This window comes from Gymnoscopelus braueri (genome assembly GCF_963280865.1).
Source record: "Gymnoscopelus braueri genome assembly, chromosome: 6".
In the NCBI taxonomy this organism is placed as follows: domain Eukaryota; kingdom Metazoa; phylum Chordata; class Actinopteri; order Myctophiformes; family Myctophidae; genus Gymnoscopelus; species Gymnoscopelus braueri.
Genome location: NC_137607.1, coordinates 36,180,012 through 36,205,495, shown reverse-complemented (window position 1 = coordinate 36,205,495; position 25,484 = coordinate 36,180,012). Strand labels below are relative to the sequence as shown.

The 25,484-nt window shown below is 40.8% G+C and overlaps 2 protein-coding genes across 2 annotated transcripts; one reads left to right on the top strand and one right to left on the bottom strand.

Annotated features, from left to right (window-relative positions):
- Positions 1 to 379: 379 nt before the first annotated feature.
- On the bottom strand, positions 380 to 9,204 carry sgcb (sarcoglycan, beta (dystrophin-associated glycoprotein)). The gene is made up of 6 exons (XM_080430168.1): positions 9,169 to 9,204; positions 6,719 to 6,928; positions 5,082 to 5,267; positions 4,596 to 4,787; positions 3,837 to 3,968; positions 380 to 3,515 (listed from the first exon to the last, which is right to left on the bottom strand). The coding sequence occupies exons 1-6, from the start codon at positions 9,181 to 9,183 to the stop codon at positions 3,312 to 3,314; spliced, it is 939 nt and encodes a 312-aa protein (XP_080286294.1). The 5' UTR covers positions 9,184 to 9,204; the 3' UTR covers positions 380 to 3,311.
- A 1,669-nt stretch (positions 9,205 to 10,873) lies between these two features.
- Positions 10,874 to 20,080, top strand: LOC308086732 (uncharacterized protein). Its single transcript, XM_080430381.1, has 14 exons — positions 10,874 to 11,157; positions 12,536 to 12,640; positions 13,214 to 13,288; positions 13,734 to 13,799; positions 13,924 to 14,073; positions 14,154 to 14,493; positions 15,019 to 15,304; positions 15,482 to 15,715; positions 15,877 to 15,968; positions 16,070 to 16,174; positions 16,370 to 16,563; positions 16,709 to 16,873; positions 16,964 to 17,188; positions 17,551 to 20,080. Exons 2-14 carry the CDS (start codon positions 12,540 to 12,542, stop codon positions 17,711 to 17,713), a joined length of 2,196 nt encoding a protein of 731 aa, XP_080286507.1. The 5' UTR covers positions 10,874 to 11,157; positions 12,536 to 12,539; the 3' UTR covers positions 17,714 to 20,080.
- The last annotated feature ends 5,404 nt before the right edge of the window (positions 20,081 to 25,484 follow it).

Genomic DNA, 25,484 nt, shown 5'->3' with positions numbered 1-25,484 from the left:
AATCTATGAAATAGCAGACATCATACTGAATCACTGTAAGTCAAAATGGAGCCATTATGTACAATAATACGAAGAGAAATTTGGTAAACATGTCAAACTTACCCTTGTGTGTCCACACTTTATGGGCCGAAAGAAAACTTGTGACTGTCACTCCTTAATTCCTACCTCCAGTGCACTGGTAACAGTATATCGACTTTCGACTCCGATCAAAGTCTGGAGCGTGTGTGACCATGTCTACTCACTCATGCACATACACAAAGATGACATAAAATCTTATGGGCACTCCTTCAATCATTCACATAAGTAGTTAATGTCTTACTGTCAATAGTTCTCCACATGCCTTATAGATAACCGGGGATTGTGACGAAGGGAGCCAAGCCCAGGTTGAGTTTTTATTATAGATGATAAAGCCGCTGTGTCAAAACTGTATGGCTAAATAAATGTAAGACATTTGCATACATTTGACAAAATTGGTCTGAAACAAAAACAAGATCATAACAGACATTCAAACATATACCTCTTTATTCACACAAACATTGCAATTAAATCCTAGCCCTGGGTATTTAAATAAGGCCCACTGACACTTCACCCATTCAGTTGATGAAACAAACTATGCTTTTCTTGAGAATGATTACTTAATTTCTTTATAAACGTTGGCAGCGAGATTTTAACTTAAGTACTGCATGTTATAGAAGACAAGACACTCCAAGGCTAAATAAAAATCAAGAATCAAACTTCTAGCACTGAAACAGAGCTATGCTATATTGCACAAAATGCATACCACTCAATAATATTGGTTTCAAACCAAGTTAAATATAAGAGGCAAACAAACACCTTCATGAACATTTGGATTTAGAAGGAGATTTGCATTTATATCTGTAGTGTATCTTAGTGCAAGCAACCTCCAGTTTCGTTTTCAAATGATGCAATAATATTAGAATAAAATGTCTGAAAAACAAAACAAAACAAAAAACAAGTGAAACTAAATTTTAATATTACAGTCTTATCCCTCATAAATCCATTAGCACACCCATGAAGGGGATAGTCCTAGACAGAAGATCATCTCTTGATCCACCTTAGTAATAGCGGACGGTTTAAACTGTTTCCTATCGATTGCAATTAATCCCAGACTCATAATCCTGTGCACTTCGGTGACTATCTATAAAGAATAACCCCCATAGTGGCCCACACCATTACAAGTACCTGACGTCTATAATGGGGAGAAGAAAAAAAAACATTGCACAGCTGCCAGAAACAATGAATTGCAAATAAAGATTGACACGACTTCCCCTTGAAGGCTGGTGTATTAATAATACTGGATGGTAAGGCAAAGAAAACACTACTGTAATTAACTTGACTGCTACCATTAATTCCTAATGGGCAGTGTTAAAGCACAGTAAAATAAGAGATACAGGAGAGTCATATTCCGTTATGATCATTTCAGGTACCTCAAACACTGTCAGCAACATCTATAGAACAATGGAAAAACTTGAGCAGGGTTTGCGGTATACAAATGTTCTATATAGATCTTTGGCCATGTTGAATTGATTCATATACGATCCCTTTTTGACAAACAAATGGCATACACGGAAAGTAAGAAAGCAGACATAGTGCAGTTTAGAGATGTGCGCAGCGACTAATTTCACTGATGTTTAAACAATGTTTTTGCAACTGACTAAAATTAAGGGAACACGGTCACAATTGAGCACAATCGATCCATAAGGCCAAACATCATCGGAAAAAGATATTGTGAGATATAAAAGCCATTTGGAAATGCTTCATGTATAATATTCAAATAACCAAATCTTATTTTAAATGCTGCAGTAAAGTAGTTCAGTTTGCAACCATACTTCATGGTTATCTTGCAAAAAATGCACACAAAGAAATATGTTGTTGATTCTGCTAAATTGTTCCTAATTGTTTCCCAACAGTACTGCCGTTTTCCAACAATTAGGAAATTGTTTCCATGAAAAGTATGCTCCAGCGAACATTCTGACACCCATCATCCAAGCTGGCGAAGTTATGTTGGGGAAGGTTGTTTTTTCGATGTTTTATAACAAGGTTGAAGGACTCAAAAAATGAAATTATAATGGCTTTAACCATGCCTAAGAAGAGCAGCATTAGGTTAGCCTGGTAAACCCTCCCTCCGGAAATCTCATTTCTATTTGATTCCTGGAGTGAGTCTGGCATGAACCGCCTCTCTGCAATATTGGCTGTGTATGCCAAACGGCCGCGCCTATCAGCGTCGTCGCTCATTGTTCTGTGATTGACAGCTTACGTTGGCCAATCAGGTGGCGAGTTCGAGTGAGCCCAAAACACGAACGGCAGCCATCTTTTTCTTGTGCGGCCAATTCTCCGCTATTTTTTTACTTCAAAAAGCTCTCTAACTTCTATTTTGAGGCACGGAATTTACTTATAAGATATCGTTTGGATAGAATTTAGTTGTTTAACTTCATATATGTGGTCAATTAATCATGACAAAGCCTATTTAAAAATAAATAATTAGAGAACCGGTAGGGGCGGGCAGTGACACCATTGTACCCGAAAAAGGCAACCCATTTTGGGTATGGCTGTCTCAAAAGTCCCGTTGCGTCACATTAAGACTGGTGAACTGCTGATTGGCTGAAGGGGAAAAATTATCATTGGCTGAAGGGGTTGTCAGTCAACGGTATTACTCCCGCCCAACTCCAGCACAGCCAATATTGCAGACAGGCGGATCAGGCCAGACTCACTCCTGAAATGAAATGGAATTGAGATTTCCGGAGGGAGGGTTTACCAGGCTAGCATTAGGTACTCTGTATGTTTTTTCTTTTCTATATATTCTTTGTTGTGTTGTCCCCTGTATTGCCTTCTATATGGACCTATTAGAGTCTGAAATAAAGATTGATTGATTGATTGATTGATTGATTGATTGATTGATTGACCCGCGAGGCAGCCACTGCCTTACAGAAAACAGTACTGTACTCTGAGAAATAAGATACCTTGATCACTTCAGGAAGCTGAAGGAGAGCCGTGACTGCTATGTGTCAAACTATGTCATTTCGCAGAATAAATGTAATAAAACTGATAATACAATAAATAATGGTTTAAACGACTAGTATTTAGTAAACAATTAGTAGGGACAGCACCGTTTAATAGACTAGTAGACCAGCTGCGCACATCCCTAGTGCAGGCAGGTGTATTTGAGAGGTGTGGCGAGGGGAGTCCCAGGGTAGTTCAGCACTTCAGTGGCGGCTGACTGCAGGTCCTTGAACAGCAATCGCTCGTTCCAGAAAATATCCGATCTACAAGCTCGAGAATAAATCAGGCTTTTAGTGAAGATTTCCGCAGGGGTTGTCCGACGTCAGGCAGCCCATGTTGTGATGCTTCACCTTCACGCGGAACAGAGTCCCGTCGGCACACATGCACAGCTTGTACCTCTCCTTGCCGTCGTCGGGAGCATACCTGTCGCCAGACGAGTGTGGGATTCGAGTGGTGTTGATCATGATGGAGCCGTTCAGGACAATGCTGTTCTCCTACAGAGAGAAAACTCCGCTTTAAAGGTGATTGTTGTTGAAACAAGTACTAAATAGCTCTATATTCCCATGGTAAATCATTACTGATTGTTTTGTTCAGTAACAGTGGTCACCCCGTTTCTCCATCTCTTTAGTAAACAGAAGATACATTTTCAGGTCGTAGAGTGAGTAGAAATTATGCTATCTTATAATGAGCGTTAGGGACGACCAATTATATGAAGATAAGGTTGAAATAAGGTGAAGTGCTCCATTAATATGACAACAGAGAGACAAAGGTCATATAGTACATCAAGTCAGATTGTGAACTATTTGTCCACTTACAGCCTTGAATTCCAGGTTTCCCCCCATTCTGAACTCCACATCCTTGCCCATGATGTTGACCCCCTCGTTGCCGCGGATGATGGCGCTGCCGTCCCCTTTGATGAGAAGGTCACCGGTCAGATTACTTGTGATCTGAAAACAGACAAAGCACGAGAATAGGGCTAAAGTTATAGCTTCCCAAACAACATCGGAGATCTGATTACTAACACTGGACGTCAGTCATTAGATCTATTTTATTTTAATGTATCTTTGGTTTGGCTCTTACCTGTACCTCTCCTTTGTTTGACTCTTACAGTTACTTACTCACTTAGTAAGTAAGTAGCTAGTGCTACACCTGAATTTTCCTCCACGAATCAATAAAGGATTTACATATTTTCTTATTTCATCTAACCATATGGCTGGGATTAGAATCACTGTAGTTTCTTTTCAAAACTATGGAAGTGCAAAAAATAAAAATTCTCTAGGTGTTCAATAGCATAATAACATATTTGCGACAAATATCTGTTAAATCAAACACCTTTCAGATAGGATGGTATTACATTGATCAGAGTGGCCCTGAATTTGATGAACAACAGGTTGGTTTTCACAGAGTTGGTGTGAGAAAATGGCTGATCCGGTCGGGATCAATGCAACATCTGTGAGACATGAAATGACAGAACCTACCCTTTATAAACCAATGCTGTCATAAGAGGGCTTTAGTCACAGTAATGACATACATTATACATAACGTATTACATGTATTATTACTGTGGTATATACCCTTTCTGTGGAGGCCTTCTGTACACTGAGTGTTTTGACTCCTTTGGGCAGGTGGAACTCGTGGTTTTCAAAGTCTGTGCTGAAATATGTCTTCTGGGTACGAGGGTCCGTGAAAGATATGCCAACATCACTGACAATGGATGTCTTGTCTTTCTCCACACTCAGCTTAGTGGTGCCCTGCTGGAACACCACCTAGGGTGACACATACACAAATAGAAAGTTAACGACAAAAAACGTTTGAGAACAACTGATTTAGAAGGCATTTGTGAACGAATCGGCCTCAGGTCTTAATGGGTTAAGAATAGGTATGATCTTCCTCTACTCTTTTGCATTTCTTCCCTGCTGTGTCGTGTGCCGAAAACAGCTAATCTGTCGTCGCGATACTACAAGTTGTGAGCTTTTACTGTTAGATACAGCTTTTTTTGACACATAACACCATTGTACGACGAAGTGTAAATCAGTCCTGAGACTGTGATGGTTTCTCACCGGTTGGTTGTTGCCAGTGATGATCAGGTCCTGGTCCTTGCGGCCCCCTACGGTGCTCTTATGTAACGGGTGGACGATGCCCATGTCTGCCTTCTGCTTGAAACGCAGCAGTCCGCTCTCGTGAAACTCCATGCTGTCACAGCCGCTGGGACCGATCCGGATCACCGTCCATATCACTAAAGTAATCTGCAGTGGTGGAAAAAAGTACTCAGATGTTTTACTTAAGTAAAAGTATCAATAATACTGCAATGTAGAAATACAAGTTACAAGTAGAAGTCCGGAATTCAAAATTTACTTGAGTAAAAGTACAAAGGTATTGGCATCAAAATGTACTTAAAGTACCAAAAGTAGAAAGTACTCATTATGCAGAATGTCCCATTTCACAGTTTCACAGTTCAGTTTTCAAATGTATAAAAATCTTCAGCAACTAATAACTAAAGTTTTCAAATAATTGTAGTGGAGTAAAAGTACAATATTTGTCTCTGAGATGTAGTGGAGTAGAAGTAAAAGTAATGAAAATTGGAAATACTCCAGTGAAGTAAAAAATACCTCAAAATTGGACTTAAGTACAGTTCTTGAGTACATGTACTTAGTTACTTTACACCACTGGTCTGTGACACATTGCTGACTTGAGTCCAATTCACAACTTTTAAAGTTACATTCTGTAGGCTTTGATGTCCTCTACTGACAAAGAGAGGTAACTGCAACTGTTAACACCTGGGATTCAAACCTGCGTACTGCATAGGAAACCAAACGTCTATCCCTGAGCCAAGATGTAATCCCCGCTTGGTCCGGGGAGATATTGTGCTTATGAGCCTCAGGCAGGGCCACTTGTCAACAAGAAGGTGTCACCAGGTTCTACATTTCACAATGGAAGAGTAGGGAGACCACTTGCAACCACTGCAGATGTAGGCCTACTAGTTATATTAATGTAACTTTCCTCTTCTAACCCGGATTTGAAATTAGACATTTTTACCATTGAGCTAATAGAGTCTGCCTGCTTGCTCAGGGGATAAATTGGATCTCGATTCTTGACCATCAGGTTAAATACGTGTTAGATCCTGTGTCTAGGTGAGACATGACCTTTGACACGATCTAGATGTCTCAATAGAAGAGCAGGGAGACAAAATACAACCACCCCCATTGTATGAGTTATATTGTATTAACACTACCATACAGATTGGACAAATTTACATTTTATTCATTAAAAGAAAGTTACATAGTGCCGCTCTAACATTCTCTGCCATACAGATTGGTTAAAATAACGTTTTAATCATACAAATAAGTCCAGGATTTAAGAACAACGTGTACGTACTACAACCTTTATAACAGTATTTCAGGAGGATCACAGCCATTTTAACATTGTGACATTTGTTTAGAAAAACTTTCGCACACCTAGAATAAACACTTTAGAAGCAGGTGCGTAGGCAAACAAGTGCACATCAACAAAAAATACGCCCGCACACTGCCGAACTGTCACTGATGACCTTCTTCAGACATGCCTGAAGAAGGTCATCAGTGACCGAAACGTTGCTTCTTTGAATAAATCGTTGCTCCTGTACCGTGCAGTTCGGCAGTGTGCGGGCGTATTGTTTTCATTGTTAACAGGTGACATTTAACAGGCGACATGTACTCACTATGAGGTTGATTAGAGCGAGCAGGAACAGCAGGACGATGACACACACAGCGATGTTGCCCTTGCGTCCCCTCAGGCCTGTCTTGTGGAGACGCTCCTCTTCTATGGGCACGTAACCTGCTTTGAAGTTACTGTTGTGCTCCTTGTTGACGGTGCGTCGGTCTATGGCCTTCTCTCTCATGGATCTCTTCACTGGCCCATTCGAGCTCTCCTGCAATGCAAATATTATAGATCAAGGTTCTTCTTCCACAGGGAGTCCGGGACCTCTGCCTAGGGGGTTCTCAGAGTTAGCACAGGGGGGGCCACAAAGCTTTTGTCTGATAGGAACGTTTTTATTTTTACTTTTATGTAAATGTCTGAAAATACACATTAACATGAGTCCAACATATTAGTATTAGCAAAGATAATGTATAAACAAACAAACAAACAAATATAATTTATTATGATAGTGCTGTCAAATGTCTGCCATTAGCCAATAATAGCCATCAAAGCTTAAGCAGAACTTTGATGCAACCCATAGGCACTTGTGGCTATGGCTGTGGAATACTTAAGATAGTCTGAAATCTCTCAAGGTTCAACAGACATTGATGATATACAGTACAGCACATATCTATATCCTTGACTTGTGTAACCTCATGTACATACCTACTGCTATGTGGACCTACTGATGCGTTGCCACTCTTTGCACCTCATTTCTAATCTCATGTACATACTTCCTGCTTTTTTAGCAAGCTTTAGGAAGTGTATATATGTATGTGTAAATAAATGATAGATATCTTTTTATCGTTTTATTTGACATTCTTTCTTTCTCTTTTTTCTCCTAGCTGTCCCACTCCCTCCCCCCTTCTTTCTTTCCTGAAAACAACGAAAATGATGGAGCTTGCACAAAAACTTTCCCCACTGATTTACACCTGTAAACCTGTGATGTAAACATGTGACAATAAAAATGATTCTTGATTATTGAGACAATCAGCGAAAAAAATATGGTGAGCTAGTTTTGAAAGCCTCTTATCAAGTCATATCATAAATATATGCTTGAAATCACTTATTGCGGGAGGTTTGGACTGGGTTCGACTGCTGTGCTGGGGTAACACAGGAAGAGTGGGCACTAAGGACGAGTGGGCACCTCGATGTGAAATTGGCTATTTGGTCCAAAATATATAAAAAAAAAAAAAATGGAAAACGGTTTTATGTAATGTAAAGTATACATGATTAGAACGTGATTGAACATTTCACAATTAAGGTCTAATATTTCTACAATTGCTACAAATTGCTACAAAATCTGTACATTCAATCATTTTGCGCATCAACGTTGAAGGGTACATTTAAGTCTGATAATGATGTAATGTGCAGTGTGCATGTTCAAATCATGTATTCAGTTAACATTAGCCTACTTAAGACCATTTTTCAAATATACATATATTATTTTAACATTTTGGACAAAATAACCAATTCGACCTCGAGGTGCCCACTCTTCCAGTTAGTGCCCACTCTTCGTGTAGACTTCTTGTAGGCCATTGGTTCTCAAAGTGGGGTCCGGGGACCCCTAGGGGTCCTTGGGGGGTGGGGGCTCCAGGGGTCCCCAGCAAAAGTAGCATAGTGTCACATATCATTTCAACCACTTTATCTATTTATATTTTGGATATTCAAAAATCGCAGATCTACAAGCTCACATTTGCTATTTTTGAAAATATTTGAAAAGTATCCAAAATGTTTGGAAAATGTTGAATGATTTCGTCTTTTTTCCACATAAATCTTCTCTTCTGGGTGTCCCTGGCACAAACACCTTTTCAGATGGGGGGGTCCGCGGCCAAATACATTGGGGGTCCTTGACATGAAATGGTTTGAGAGAACCACTGGTGTAGCCAGCTGTAGTGACTATATTGTGCTTTGTTAAATTGGAAACTCGCATTTCCAAGGTTGAACTATTGTTAATGCAGATGGATTAGCTCTTGTTTACAATATTAACAACAACAGTTCCATTGCACCAGCTTGGATGTATGCGCACTTCGCTGCGCTGCTTGTGTGCAGAGGAATGCGCGTCTACATTTCTGTGTGTGTGAGTGACCATCCCATCAGGACTAAAAATACATTGCGCTCGTTTCTGCAGTCATGGTAGTGGGAGCTATATTTAACGCAAACACAGACGGCGTCGTGTTGTTCTATACTAGGTACTGCCTTTTAAATTAATGTATGATCATATATGATTATGATGATGATGATCATCAATCATCAGAATCAGACTGTTATGATCTTAAACCGAGCAGAGCGCAGGCCAGCAGACCGTTATTTCCCATAGCCTACACACACAGCAGGCCATAATAAATAGCGTACACGTATACCTTCCTTTACGTTTACTAGGTTCATATACCTAGATGATACGCTATGCTGTTTTACGAACCAGGCAACCTTGTACGAGAGCAGCTTCTAATAATAATGTAAAAATCAGACCTGTTCAGACGCCATGTTGACAGTCAGACCCACCGTCTCTGCTTTAACGACGACGTACAGTCTTGATCCCATCAGCCGGAGGGACTGTTGCGCTGTGATTGGCTAATCGGTTGTCAAGCAACTGGTGGTAAACAGCAAATAATGTGATACAAAAAAAAGCAGTGGTGGACATGTAGCCTAGGCCTACATTTGCTTGAATACAGTACTACATTTTAGTATATTTGGTATTGTTTTTGCACGTTGTGGTGGTGCATGGCGTTGTTAGCTTGTAGATCTGCTGTTTTCACAATGTTTGCAACTTTCAGAAGAATTCTGTTGTTTTGTTTTTTAAATGCTGGATTTCAATACAACAATGCATTGATATTAAAAGGAAATAGTACTTTTGAATAGGCCTACTTGAGTATTCACTTGAGTATATACTTTGTCCACCAATAAATGACATTGATAAATTTGAAGAGACAATATTGTCCAATGTGTAATAATAGTCTGTGGACAGTGGACACACACAGCAGCTGTTGTGACAGCCAGTGGTTGGTTTGTTGGTTTTTGTGTAATGTGTGTTGTGTGATAGTCTTTTCTGTGGGAGATAATTGTGGTTATTCGGTCAGTAGCTACAACGTTCATTCTAGTTTAATAAACTTTAATTTGTGTAAACTGTAAACTCAAATATCAAGCTCAATTCAGCGGTTGCTCGGTAACCAAAGAGGCAATCACAGTGCGAACGTCCCTCTGGACTATGGGATGTAGACTACAGTTAGGCAGTGGAATAAACCACTTTACTTTCTTTACTGCAGTGCAGTTTATGTGTAGGTGAGAGCTGCGTGAATCAGTGTTAGGCCTGTGTTGTGGAAGTACACAGTAAATTAGAAACATATACAGTAGTATAGTCTACATTTTAAGTTTTTATTTCTATCTTCAAAAAGGATGTTTTTCTGTGACGACTCATGATGGTCTGTTCCAGTTAGATTGGACTATCCAATGGGAAGCAGCAGAGAGGATCCCAAAATAGGAGACTGTTCATGTCCATTCATATGTTCCATAGTTAAACTTACAGGCGGGCAGTGGTGGGAAAAATACTTAATTTGTTTTACTTAAAGCTGCTATAAGCGTTTTTTGGTGATTTTTGGGCAGAATTTTAATGACTTTTTTTTATAATTTTTTTTTCTTTTTTAGACAGTCAGCAATGGCTTAAATATGCTCCGAAAATATCTAGTGTGTGTGAAATGTGCAGCGGCCACCAGGGGCCTTCAAAGTTTTCCCCAAATCCTTGCTATTGGTCTAGAATATCCGCGCCGTGCAAAAACCTACCAATCAGGAAGACAGGCGTATCCTCTCTTCCGATAGGTTACACTGGTCTGTCAATCATTTTAGCTCCGGGGGCGGGAGGTTCTTGCACCAATGAGCTGGCTAAAACCACTTGTTTTGAATCAAAGAAGAAGAAACGGAAGCTGCTCGTTGCCAGATATTGCGATAGGACTAAGTAACCAGGTGTATGAAAACAAGCCCAAAAGAAGTGGTTATAAGCCACATGACCACTTCTAACCTATGTAAGTCGGCTATTTGAGAATAACTGATCTACAAGCTCACAAACACTACCGTTATTTAGAAGCAACTTTACAGAAAAATAAGCCCAAGGTAGCTTATAATAAGCAGACCTGGCAACACTGGGGGCGTTGAATGCGCGTGCCTCACAACAAACTTTTTTTACTGCTCAGTGTGCATTGCAGTGGTACTGTGCTCTCTTCAGAGACCAAATATAGAGAAATAATGGCAGACAATTGGGAGAAAAAGCGTCCTATTCTACCTTTGCCCACCACTGCATACACTGCAAAGTTGGCGAAAAAAAGAAAGAGTGACGAGGAGAAAAAAGGTTCCAAAAAGGAATCAAACAGGAATCGTGACAAGACATGTGTATTTGCGCTGGCGGGAACTTCGTGACAACAAAGTGCTGAAAACAGATGCAGAACTGGCTGTGTTGCTCCTGGACAGGTAATCATTTGTCTTGGTCTATTTCTGTATTTTTGTTGCAAATAATCCAGAACTGTGCAGACAACATAACACTAGTTTTTTTTTTGTATTCCACTGAATGTTACCTAGTGCTAACGTTAGCTTCGTGGTGCATAGCTCTAGTATGTCTGTACTTAGTGAGTTTCGTAGTGTAGTCCACCATGTAATCTACATTAGTAGAATGCTAACGTTAGCTTCGTGGTGCATATGCCCATAGCTTCTATTGAAGGGGTCTTCAACAGGGGGTCCCCAGAGTTACTACAGGGACTTGTAGATATTGAGCTTGTAGATCTGCTATTTTGGCAAAGAGGTTTGGTGTAGAGCAGGAGTCTTCAACAGGGGGTCCGGGACCCCTAGGACTTTGGTTCTCAAAGTGGGGTCCGGGGACCCCCAGGGGTCCCTGAGGGAGTTCCAGGGGGTCCCCAGCTAAATGATAGATTAGGCACCAAATGGACCCTTATGGGTCTGTAACTCTGAAAGTGTACAAATGGAACCAAATGGACCCTTATGGGTCTGTAACTCTGAGTGTACAAATGGAACTAAATGGACCCTTATGGGTCTGTAACTCTGAGAGTGTACAGGGTGCATTTGGTTCCATTTGTACACTCTCAGAGTTAAATTGACATAGATTTTACAATATAAATTGCGGTCCAAGTGATAGAAATGCAATTAAATGGGGGTCTGTAGCCCTAATGCATATCAAATTGGGGGTCCTTGAAATTAAAATGGTTGAGAATCACTGCTAGAGCCGTAAAAAATCTTCTCTTATGGGGGTCCCTGGCATATCTTTTGAAATGGGGGTCCGCAGGCTAATAAGTGTCAATTTGGGGGTCCTTGACATGAAAAAGTTTGAGAACCACTGCCCTAGGGGGTCCCCAAAGTTACTACAGGGGGGCCGACAAATCTTTGTGTGATAGGATCATGTTTTTTACATGAACTACTTGAACCCCAGCATCCCTATTCTGAGTGGAACATTAAAAATAGCAGATCTACAAGCTCACAACGCCTCGCAGTGATCTGCTAGGATCTGCTATTCTGCTATTCAAAGAGGTTTGGTCTAGACTAGGGGAAAAAAACCCAAAAAATATATAGTTCTAGTGGATAGATGTCTGAAAATACACTGAGATGTCTGAACATAGAATGATGATAGTGTTGTCAAAGTCTATGAAGCTGTCTAAGAAATCTATGAAAATGTACAATACAACACAATTTTAATACAATATGTAGTGGGGGTCCCTGCTTCTCTCTCTCTCAGCCAAGGGGGTCCTTGGTCGGAAAATGTTGAAGACCCCTGTTTTATTGTATATGCTGGTGAAATGAATGGCCAACAAATGATGTTGCAATATATGTGTTATTGTAGTTACATGACTGACGAGGATTCGTCCACGTCCACTCCCAGAAAGAGCCTCCCAACACCTCCGGCACCTCCTGTTTCCAGCATATATGCTGGGTCTCTTTCCGACCGGTGAGTGTATTGAGTTTACTAAACAACTGGAACCACATCATGACGCATTGCCGTGGTTCTCCATCCACTATCCTGTTATTTTATTTGATGCCTTCTGAAATACATGTCTTGTAAATGCATTATGTTGGATGCCATTAGATGCAAGCCATGTAGGCCTGCCTGTCTTACTTATGTGTTCAGTAACTGGCTTCACTAAAACGTTTCAAGTCACTGTAATGTATGATTAAATTATAATTAAAAGTAGCAATTCCAGCTCTCTCCAACCACTACTCTACAAAGCATTTTCACTTCTCACATCCAATCCTGTGACATATATTTCTATGTAGTAACAGCGCTATGTTGTGGGGGGGGGGGGGGGCATTTACATCTAAGATAGTAAACAGAACTATAAACAGATCATCTTGTTCGAGCTTGTTAGATCTACAATGTTCACAATTTTTAGGATATTGATATATAATATAACACATGTTGATTCAGTTATCACTAAGATATAGTTGCAACCTTGCTATGTTATATATCAGTTTCCTCAATGGCTTCAGATCGTTTTCAAAAATCATTTTGCCTTCATTACAGAGTTGATGACTTTCTGCCAGGGGCAGGCGTTCAGGACCTGGACTGTAGAAACCTGGAGAAACCTGTGACTGCAAGGTAGAGCCATTGAGCTGGGAAAAAACTATTATAATGAAGGACTAACATCAACCTAGGAACAAACTTTGTGATGATGCGAAATGGCAATCGCCTAAGATGGCTTGAGGCTTAGAAAAAGCTTTTCCCCTGCAGCTGTCGGAGCACTAAATGAGGACATGAAAAACTATTCAAGAAACAAGTGATGGTGCTTGCCTTGTTGTTACTGTCTACATACTGTGACAATAACTCCCATTCTATATACTGTAGATAAATGTGCTCTACTCCTTTGCATGTTTGATTGAGACACTGCTGCTATTGTTACATAATGGTGCATAACCGTACAATGCACATTTAGATATGTATAAGCACATTGTTTTTCTTTGGAACTGCTGCTAATTGATAAGCTATTGTACCTGTCTGTCTAAGACAATAACCTATATTTGTCATTTGTATTTTCTTATTTTAGGAAGTCATTGGATTTTTGCATTGGTGCCATCGATGTGGAACAGTTCAATGACATCAAAAACTCGACGTAAGCTGCTATGCAATGCATACATAAATTTGTATTAGTTTTAATTTGTAGCTTGTCAAATTGTTGTTCATTCTCTGAGTATTGTGTAGTCTGAATAATGCTGTCTGAACATTTCCTTCCATAGCATTGACTGGGCAGAAGAGTCTTGGTGTGTGCTGGAGACGGAGCAAGTGGAAAGTGAGGCAGAATCTGTGTCATCTGAGGAAGAGGACGATGTGTCCACTGAGCCAGATGATAGTGATGATGAAGATTATGTGCCTCCGCTTTATATTAGGTAGGTTCCTATCCCATAACTGATTCAGTCAAGTGATTGTTTTATTGTTTTATTTTTCATGGCTGATTTCATTCCTAAAGGACTGGCGGTGCTCTGCAGGCGGGTGTCAACATAGAGGACTTCCCAACCATCACCATGGAGGAGACTGTGCATGATGTTGTGCAGGAAGACTCAGAGGCTCAGTTCCCAGAGGAAGACACTTCATTCCCAGAAAAGGCTCGGGTCCAATGTGCTGAAGATATAATTGGCCATCCAGCGTCCATAGCATACCATGACTGTCTAAAACAACTGGCAGAATATCTTCAGCTACCTGTTCCCATGTGCACAGTGAAGGACCCTGAGACTTCTAAAGAGTGTGGTGCACCTAGACCATTTGGAGTCAGTGTGAAGTCCAGGGGTACGGCTGCCATCATTGAATGGGTGAGTCCTTACTTAGCAGAAAATATAATTGTGAAATACCTTTGTCTGTGTTGGGCACAACACATTTGGGTAAGACATGTTTGTCACACAAACATGTCAACATGTCAACTTAGATGTTATGTAGACAGATGCCAGGTCAATATAGTGTGTATAGTTTCAATGTACTGTAATGTAGTTTCAATGTACGGGCTGACGATAGGTTCTTGGTTTACTTATGTATTACTTTATTATTAGATTACGATTCCTATGTATTTGATGTATTATCTCGTGTTGTCCTTGCTTACTGTAAGTCGCTCTGGAACCCATTTAGACCTGAAGCCGATTCTAAAAACGCCTTCTAAATCCTGACCTAAGTTTTCAGAAAAACTTCAAATATTTATTCAAAAATGTATGTTGCTATATACTATACATAGAAACAGGAACCTCAAAGGTATAGTTATAAAAGGGGTTCCCGCCCGAAATGGGCGTCATTACTTAGATTGTAATGACAACTATTGTGCTTTCTATTCCATGTCTATTTCTCAGACATGTCCGTTTGGTCATACTGTCTGGAAATGGTGTTCTCAGCCTACTCTCAAGTACGGGATGCAGGCTGGTGACTTCTTCTTGGCGTCCAATATCCTTCTCTCTGGGAACAACTACACAAAGGTGGCTCTGCTGTTCAAATTCATGAACATGCAGATGGTGAACAGCTCCACCTTCTTCAAAATCCAGGAGACCTATTGTGTTGACACAATCAAGGACTTCTGGACTGAGAAGAGAGAGGAGGTTGTCTCTAGACTGCGATCAAAAGACAGTGTTGTGGCCCTGGGTGAGTCACACACACACACACACACACACACACACACACACACACACACACACACACACACACGGTTGTAACTATATGTATTGGTCATGTATGCTGCAGAAATGAAAGCATCTGTAGTTACCATTGACCAGTTTCCTTTTGTTTTTTGTAAATATATGTTCAAATTACTATTCAAAGGAGATGGTCGGATGGACAGCCCGGGATTCTGTGCTCAGTATTGCACCTACACTGTGATGGAGAATGACAGCAAGGAGATAATTTCTGTGGTCACTGTGGACAAGAGAGAGACGATGAGGAACTCTGTGATCATGGAAAAGGAAGGATTCGTCCAGACCTTTGACATGATCCGACAAGAGATGAATCTCGTTGAAGTGTGCACAGATGCTCACTCACAAATCTCTGCCCTCTTCAGTAAGTCATTGTTTTGGGGTTTATTACAGTTTGAGCGATTGGCACAGCAATCTATTTACTGTACTACTCTGACTATAGTAATGAATTTAATGAGAATGTTCTTTTATTTGTTATGAAGTATAAGTTTTACATGGGCCTGTTTTTGTCTTCCATACATGCAGACCCAGACAAGGGGAAGTACAAGGGCCTTGGCATTCTCCACACTCTAGATGTTTGGCATGGATCTAAAAATATTGGGAAGAAAATACACGCAGTATGTTTATTTATTTATTTAATTTTGAGATAATTTTTTCCTTGTCTAGTAATACCTTGCACAAACAACCATTACTAATGTTTTTTCTGCTACATGTGTAGGCAGGCCAGGAGAAGGGATGCGCCATTCTCCTCCATTGGCAGAAGGACATCTGCAACCATTTCTGGTTTTGCTGCAAGACGGCGTCTACCTATGATGAGTTCGTAGTAAGTTCTATGCAAATCTTGGCCTTGGAATGTTTTAATCTACAATATTGGTTTTAATTACAGCTGTTGTGTAATTCTATATTTTAGTTGCATACCGTTATGTTTCATGTGTTTCTGAAAACAAGACAATAGCAGTAACCTTCATCTGTGCTTTTACATGTATAGCACAAGTAATGATGCCTTGCTGTTTTCCAGGACATGTGGATCGGACTACTGCACCATGTCGCCGGAGTGCACCAGTGGTTCTTTGGAGCCTGTTTCCATAAGCCAGACTTTGTGGAAAGTGACAAGGAGAAGATATCTCCTAATACCTTGGCCCATGACAGACTCAAAGACATCATTATGAATCCACGGTTTCTGAAGGATGTTCACAAGTACCTGACTTTCAGGTAAAACATCAACATAGACTTTTAATCAACTTGCCATCTCCCTTATGCAATACATATTTGACGTACATATTTGTCGTTCTGAAATGGTGTACTGCTGTGCCTCGAGTATAAAGAGGCTAAAATGTGTTGTTTCTGATTGCCTCAGGTCGACTTGTGAATTGGAGTCCTTCCACAACCACATCCTGATGTACTGTGCCAAGCGCTTCTGTTTCTCCCCTCCGGTGTACGAAGCTCGGAACCTGCTGGCAGCTCTGGACTATAACCACCACGTCCACAGGCCATACAAGTTGAAAGCTGATGGATCACCGGAGTATGTTAAAAGAACTAATCCACAAGGGTTGCAAGGGTCTGTTTACTGTTCTGAAGAATGTTTATCTACAAATTATTATTTTTGTGTCAGATATAGAAAGCTGCACAACAAGAAGTCTCGGAAGTGGAGCCTGTACCCGTTGAGAGTTGTGAAGGACTACAGCTACATCTCAGAGCTACAGGGTGCTATTCTTAATAGCAGACTGTCCTCTGACAGAGGGATGCCACGGACCACAACAAGAAGGCCTGATGACCCACGCCAGCATGGCATTCTTTGTGGTGTTCCACCCCCATCCCCAAGTCAGCCGAGGTCTAGGTAAGCCTCAGCATGAGACTACTGTCTACTCTATGGTATAGAAAAATGTGTAGACTCTATGCATTTGATTATAACACTTGCATAGAAAGTGATTTTCAATCCACCAGGACTGGATCGAAAAGCAGTATCCGTGAATCAGTTATCCTGCACTATGAGTGTATCTGTTTAGTAAATAACTATCCATGGTAATTTGTAAGGCAACATTGTAACTGCTGTTTTTGTGTGTGACTTCAGCTAACAATACTGTTGTTTCTGATGCTTGAAAAATGACTAGTCGGTGGGTTAAATTCAGTGTCCAGGCGTAAACCTGTGAACAAGCAGATTTCAGTTGATTGATTCTAATTATGATTTTACTTTACCAGGCCATGGACTTCCACAGTAGCTGCCTTTCCTCAATCACCAGGCAGTGCCATAGGGACAGCCTCCTCCTGTACTCCTTGTTCAGTCACTACTGTGTGGCCATGCACCGCTCTTTCTGAGGTTCACACCAGAACGCTGGGGCACCTTCTTCAAGTTAGCTGGTGATGTCAAGGTGATGCTCCACCCATGACCTTAGACTAGGGTGGTTAAAACAGTGCAGGACATCATCAGGACTGAGCCGCCAGCAATCTCTAAAGAGCCCAGAGGATCATCAAGAATCCCAGTCACCCCCAGCAATGGACGATTCACAGTTACCACCTGATCCAATCTAGCAGGCTAAGGGACAGTTTCTATCCTCAGGCTTTGAGACTTCTGATTTCAAAACAGTGATATGACTGTACAGAATATGTCTTCCTTTGCCCCATACACCCTCGTACATAGTGGCACCATGTGTGCACCAACAGTATTAGGAATTATACTGCACTGTTCACTTTACCTTCATTTATGACTGCAGTATATAGAGCAGTGTCACATGAGGAGATACTAGAGCTATGGAGTTCAACTGGGTTGAAAGTGCTTACTGAAAAGCCCATAACGTATGAAAAGGCCAAAATATTTGATTCACATAATTTTTATACTCATCAAACCATTTGGTGATCCCTGTGGATGGGGACCACTTTACTTTTTATTTATTTGATTTATTCACTCAGAATAACTATATTGATTTTCAGTGACCCTTCTCTAGGGGGGCAAGTGAACCCAAACCATGCCATAATCGTCTTTGTTTCCGCCACTGAACTCTCAAATGTGCGTTTGTCTTTGTAATGGCGGGATAATGCCCTACAACCCTACCAGAGTATTCCTTGTATGTAGTTGTCATTGGACTGTTCTTGCTGACAGTCTGATCATGTCCTGCATTGACATTCTCACCGGAGTGCAGTGAAGTTGCTCTTACATTATTCCTTCCATATTGCACTAATGCATGAGCATCATGGACATGGTAAGTGAATGTGCACTTTCAGCCATCATGTTCAACCCTATTTACTGATCTTGCCCATGGATCAAAAAGTAGATGTCACATCTTGTTACAAGATAGGCAAAGGGGCTCTGCCCTCAACACCCTTATACCTGAGTGACAGCCACTGTACTAGAGGGAGCGACAACAATGATCTGGTACCACCCTCCTATAGAATAAAAATGGGTAAATTATCTTTCTACTGCACTGCCACCAAAGTGTGGAATGCCCTGACACATCCCTTGGATCCCTGGCTTCCTTCAAATCAGGCCTAAAATCCATCTCTCAGGAGACCAAAGGAGGAGGTAAACTCACTTCCCCCCATAGAAAGGTGTTGGCATTCAATGCCATTTATCCCTCCACCTTTTTTTCTCTGTACATGTAGTGTTTTATGTTTTTGATGATATTGTATTTGTGTTATTTTATGCCATGTTGATGAATTGAATACATCTAGGACCGCAATGGAAGCAAGTCCCCAGGACTTTTGTTATCCTTTTAGCTCAAATGTCTGACTGTACCTCATGCTCAATCAATCAACATAGATTTGAGCCACCCCATACACAAACTATTTCAGGTGACTCTGCACTTTACACATCCAGTATGCCTTTGCGTGCTCATGTTTACACTGTCACAATGTTTACATTCCTGACAATCTAGGACAGGGGTTTTCAACTGAACCAAGGACCAACATCTTATACTGTACATGCTGTATAAATTAACACTGTACACATTGTGTGTACTGTAGATCAGGGGTCTTCAACGTTTTTCAGACCATGGACCCCTTAGCTGAGAGAAATGAAGCAGGGACCCCCACTACATGTCGTGTTGCAGATAGCTTTATAGACCTGTCTTGTTTGACAGCACTGTCATCAGTGTTGTAGATGTGTATTTTCAGACCGTCAATACTTAGTAAACTTACAACCTTTGGCTCTGTACTCGTCTTGGTCTGCTCTTTTTTCCCCTCTACACCAAACCTCTTCGCCGAAAATAGCCGATCTGCAAGCTCACAGCGCAAGGCATTTTACTCAGAATAGGGATTTTAGGGTTGAAGTTGTTAGTGTAAAAAAAAAGTTCATATTACAAAGTTTTGGCAGCCCCCCCTGTAGTAACTCAGAGGACCCCCTGTTGAAGACTCCTGCTGTATATTGTATTTATATATATTATGTATATATTTATTTTTTAATGACCTATGCTGCTACAATGTCTGAAGGACATGTTTTACTCTGCAGTGGTGTAACAATAAAAACCTGGAGCATTTGTCAGACAATCCTCATGGTCCCGTGTTTATTTATTCTCTATATTGGTAATAATACTAGTCTAGCCCTGATGTTCTATTAAAAATCCTGTGCATAAGCACAGATTAAACTGAACTGGGTCACGGTATCAAATATAGCACCATCAATCCTGTATTTACATGAGCCCACTAATAATTCTGTGATATTCGTCTCATTGTATTGCACAGGTTTGCTAATTGTCCATCCTCTTGTGTCAGTCAGTTCTGGGCTACATTACTTACTTAGGCCATCTACTACTCCTCTCCAACACAGCTTTGGGCTGTCCTTTCTAGGCTCGATTGCTGACGTTTATTTAAAAAAGGCAACGTTTCAAAGACTTCCCAAATAAGGTCCTTCACTGTCTATTCTTTAATCTCAATTTGCTTCACCTGTTGGATTACCTACAGGTAAAATATACAATTATTAAAACAGTTATGCAGTGTGTGACTGGAGATGACATTTCTATTGTGTTTCGGCACTTATGCCTAACAGCAAAACAAATACAAGTAGAATTGTCTGTGGAAAATACATTTATTTTTAAATGCAGGGTTTTATGTCAGTCATCCTGTCAGTCACTCTAGATCCTGCGTGGTATAAAGCCAACATAATGGTTATGAGGATCTGGCCACCGATCACGGATTTTCCAGACCGCGCAACTGGGAACCACAATTCGGTGCTCTCTTGTCGTTCCGTAACGCCACACAATAAACTGCCGGTAAGCTGCAAATCTGAACTGTCTGTTGTCCTCTCCTGGGTTTTGAAGGTCAACGCCAGCCCGGACATCGTTGTAAATCCTCCTGGCAAGCCTCAGATGGCCATCCTGCATGACATATATGTCAAACTGTGGCAGCAGTGAGACACAGGATCCAGGTTGAAGCATGCAACACTTTTGCTCTAATAATGTTGGCATGTCCCTGCATCTGTGACAGACACACCAACTCGGTGGCCGTTGGACAGGAGGATCGTGTGGAGGGGTGTTGGGGGAATTTGGCAGGTCAAAAAGCAGGCTGGGTTCTCGCTCCAGGGCCCTATGCAGTATTTCCCGGCAACCAGCAAGTGACAGACTGTCAATTCGTACCTGACAATAGTAAAGACAATAGACAAAGACATTAGTATTTGGAGACAATTTGTTTCTCAGTGAAGTAACTTATGTTCATCTACGTATGCAATGAGCCAAGGAAACATGGGAAATGGAAATATAAATGGTAGGGTTCTTTGCCAATAATGACATGCTGGTGTATAGGCTGTGTCTGGTGTGCAGATATTTAGACTAAAATTGGCATACAATGTCATAAGCCCATATATGAACTGGACTTGCCCGATGCCGCATATAACAACATGTTGTCCTTTTCCCCATACTTACACCCTGGTAACTATTTGATATAATAGTCAGGAAGACAGGCTAATGATGTTTATGTCAAATTAATCTATATATATATATATTAAAAAGGAAACATTTGTTCTAGCTAGGCATAATAGTTACCCTTTGATCCTCGATGGCTTGCTCCCTCAGCTGCTCCATCCTATGGATGTCGTCTGGGTGGAGACGTTCCTCTCCAGACTGGCCCCCCCGGACCCTTCCTCTACCCCGTGGTCTACCACGACCACTGCCAACATTTGCTGCCTTCTTGGCTCTTTTTGCAGCCTTTTTGCGAGGGACAGGTGGTTCTGGTGTGTACTCCTCACCACTGCCAGAACCATTGCTGACTTCGTCCACTCTGGAGGAATTGTGCTGTTGCAAAAAAAACACAAATCTTGGTTAGCTTATGTTCTTTTCCCGAACGATTCATTAGAAAATATGACTGCGACGTACATGGTACATATAGTATAGCTCAGGGGTCTTCAACGTTTTCAGGCAAAGGACCCCTTGGCTGAGAGAGAAGAAGCAGGGACCCCACTACATATTTTATGAAACTATGTTGTAAATTAAACATTTTCATAGATTTCTGGGACAGTTTCATAGACTTTGACAACACTATCGTCAGTGTATGTTCGATTATTGTGTATATTCAGACATTTATCCACTTGAACTGTCACTATTTAGTATTTTTTTCCCTTCTACACCAAAAGTATTTTCCAAAAATAGCAGATTTACAAGCAAAGCTCACAACGCCTCGCGCTGTGAGCTTGTAGATCTGCTATTTTTGGCTAATATTCCACTCAGAATAGTAATGCTGGGGTTCAAGTGGTTCATGTAAAAACATGATCCTATCACACAAAGATTTGGCGGCCCCCCTGTAGTAACTCTGGGGACCCCCTGTTGAAGACCCCTGGTGTAGCTAATCTTAGCCAGCAAACTGAATACAGCACAATATAATGTCTTCCAAATATGAACATACTTGCTATAAAACTGTGAGTAAAAACGTTCATTAGGCTATGACACATAGTTTACTATAAATCTATCCAGTGGTGGAAGAAGTACTCAGATATGAGTTATAAAAGTAGCAATACCACAATATAAAACTACTATTTTACAAGTAAAAGGCCTGTGTTAAAAATGTTACTTGAGTAAAACTGCTAAAGTAGTGGCATCAAAATATACTCAAAGTACCAAAAGTAAAGAAAACATAGCCGATCTACAAGCTCACAACGCGTTGTGAGCTTGTAGCTTGTAACGTGTAGCTTCGTTACAAGCTACAGGTAACTGAGCTTGGAAATACTCTAGTAAAGTAGAAATACCTAAAATCTTTTCGTACAGTACTTGAGTAAATGTACTTAGTTACTTTACACCACTGAATATATCTAGGATAGCTTACTTACCTCAGAATCAGACAATGTACTCTCGGTCGAAGTTTTTTGTTTTTCATTCAAAGTCTACATGGGATAGTGGGCATGCGCAGTGCATATTTCTTGTTCTTCTTCGGTGGTGCCTATATTCCGCAGTGTCATGGGTAGAGAGGTGGGCCTGAGCAGTATATCTGTGACAGCATTGGCTACTTGTTTAGAGGCCCCTGGCGGCCGCTGCACATTTCACACGCACTAGATATTTTCGGAGCATATTTAACCCAGTAGTGACTGATAAAAAAATCCAAAAAAAAAAAAAAAAAAGGTCATTAAAATTTTGCCCAAAAATCACCAAAAAACGCTTATAGCAGCTTTAAAAGATGTTAAAATTAGTAAAAACACGTAAAAATCAGTAAAAACATTTTAAAGTACTTAAAATTAGTAAAAATACTTTGAAGTCATCAAAGTCTGTAAAAAGTAACTAATGAAATGAACTCATGAAAGGCACCACTCTCTTCACACTGGGTGTTTTTTTTTTTTTTTTCGTTCATAAACCTGATTGTCCGGGATTACGGCATAAGTAGCTAGCAAATAAACTGCCCTTGGTTCTCTGGCTACGAAGCCACTTGCCACTTGGTAGCATCTGAAAATCCCAAGTCCGTGGTTGGGATGGCTAGGATCTTTAAAAGCCAGCGAGCTTTGCTGACACAATGTACAGTATGTCCTGGATGGAGGGAAGCTCACATCAACTGATGCGCTAGGCTGTCCGTATCCTGTCCGATCCTCTGCTATGCTTTGCGGTTGAGGTCGGTACAGTTCCCATACCAGGCATACCGGCATGATATACTGTAAAATACAGTAACTTATCGTCCTGCCCTGAAATGGCTACTGAATCCCAGCCACGGTCAAAGTGCTGAACCACGGTGCGAGGCCAGCGGCCGGGGGCCAGGGGCAGGATTTACTGGACAGGGGAGATGACTTGCATTCTATCCGTGTGGGGTGACTCAGGGGCTAAGTGACCGCCAGTTTGGACGGCCTCGTAAGTTACGCTACATGTAACGGGAAGACACAGGAAGGCATGCAGACTTTTATTTATGCACTCGGGAGTCGGGAGTGGATGGAAGACCTGGATGTTATATTTATGGATGTGTCACCGCGGCCTGCATACATACCGCTCTCAGACTGTACTGTACTGCAGAGTACAGGACAAGATGTGGAGGATACTTTTCAGCACACGGAGTAACCTCACTGTCACATTAACTCAGTCACTCACCGCAGAGTGTCTATGTGCATGGACCTGTGTGTGTGCAAAGACAGTACGTCTGTCTGGGTTCTTCTCAGAAAAGTTGAGAAAGAGACGTATTGCTGCATTGGTTCATGTCCCGTTGGAGATTATACGGCCTGCGCTGGCTCGCAACTTGAAATATGTGTTTATCAAGGCTTTTTAATTCATTCTCCTGGCACAACAGAGACACGTTTGGCTAGGGGAGCAGGAAATAGCTGTCATCTGATAGTATGCGTGCGTGTGCGAGTACGTGTGCATGTGAGCTGATGCGTGTGTACAGTACATGTGTAACGAGTTTGATTTGTCAATCACAAAAAAATAACATCTGATATCTGCATGAGACAATTGCGTGGTACTTAACCACTTTTAAACTGACATCCCTATTTCCAGCATGTCATCATGAGTAAAGAAATAGCAGATCTACAAGCTCACAACGCGTTGCCGCGCACAGCGGTTGTGACCTTGCAGATCGGCTATTTTAGCTATTCGTCACATAAAATTGAAGTGCTTAATGATGATGTACGATGGATAAAGCACAGAGGTCCTATCATATTATATTGCAGTGTTTTTATTTCACTTGACGGCAGTGATATTGGGGATAATGTCCTCAAGGCCCATAAAACTCCCAAATCTATTAAAGAATCCGTAATAAACAAAAGCCATGAATCAACTCCTGGATGAAACAGCTCTTTTTCATTTGTGTAAGACGTCCACGAGGGTGGTCCCCTTTTATTAAAAACACTGAAATAGAAATAAAATATCAGCTCAGTGATGTTGCACCTCCCCCTCCGTGTCCTCGCCTCTTGAAATGCTTTTCTATCCGCCAGACTCTGAGCTCTTGACATTGTCAGAAAAAAAGAAAATGCACCAGGGGGAATAAGGCCACATTATGTCAGAGAGTCAGCGCAGACCTTGTCAACACAGTTCACTTCCACTGCAATATGAACACACATCAAGTAAACACATACTGTATTCTCCCAGTATTAAACCGGGAAAGCGTCCGTCGTTTTAGATTTTAGCGTTGGCTAATAAAAAATAGCAGATATACAAGCTCACAACGAGTGACGCGCTGTACATCTCAAAAGGCTTTTTTTTTTACTTTTACTCAACTACAATTATTTGAAAACTTTAGTTACAAGTTACTTTGTGGATTTTGATTATTATTACAAAACATACATTAACCACTTCAGCCCTATATACATTTTGGCCATTTGAAAATAGCCGATCTACAAGCTCACAACATGTGAGCTTGTAGATCGGCTATTTTCAAAAGACTGGGACATTCTGCATAATGAGTACTTTTACTTTTGTACATTAAGTATATTTTGATACGAATCATTTTAGAATTAAATAAAATACATACGAATTCCGGACTTTTACTTGTAACTTGAGTATTTCTGTGTTGCATTATTGATACTGTTACTTCTTCCACCACTGGTTATATATATATATATATATATATATATATATATATATATATATATATATATATATATATATATATATATATATATATATATATATATATTCCCTTGCAGAACATAAGCAGAGAATAAGATTGTGACATGCAACACAACGGACACATAAGCGCATGTTTGCTGAGACAGAAACCAAAGCTGTCCAAACAATTCCCTGCTC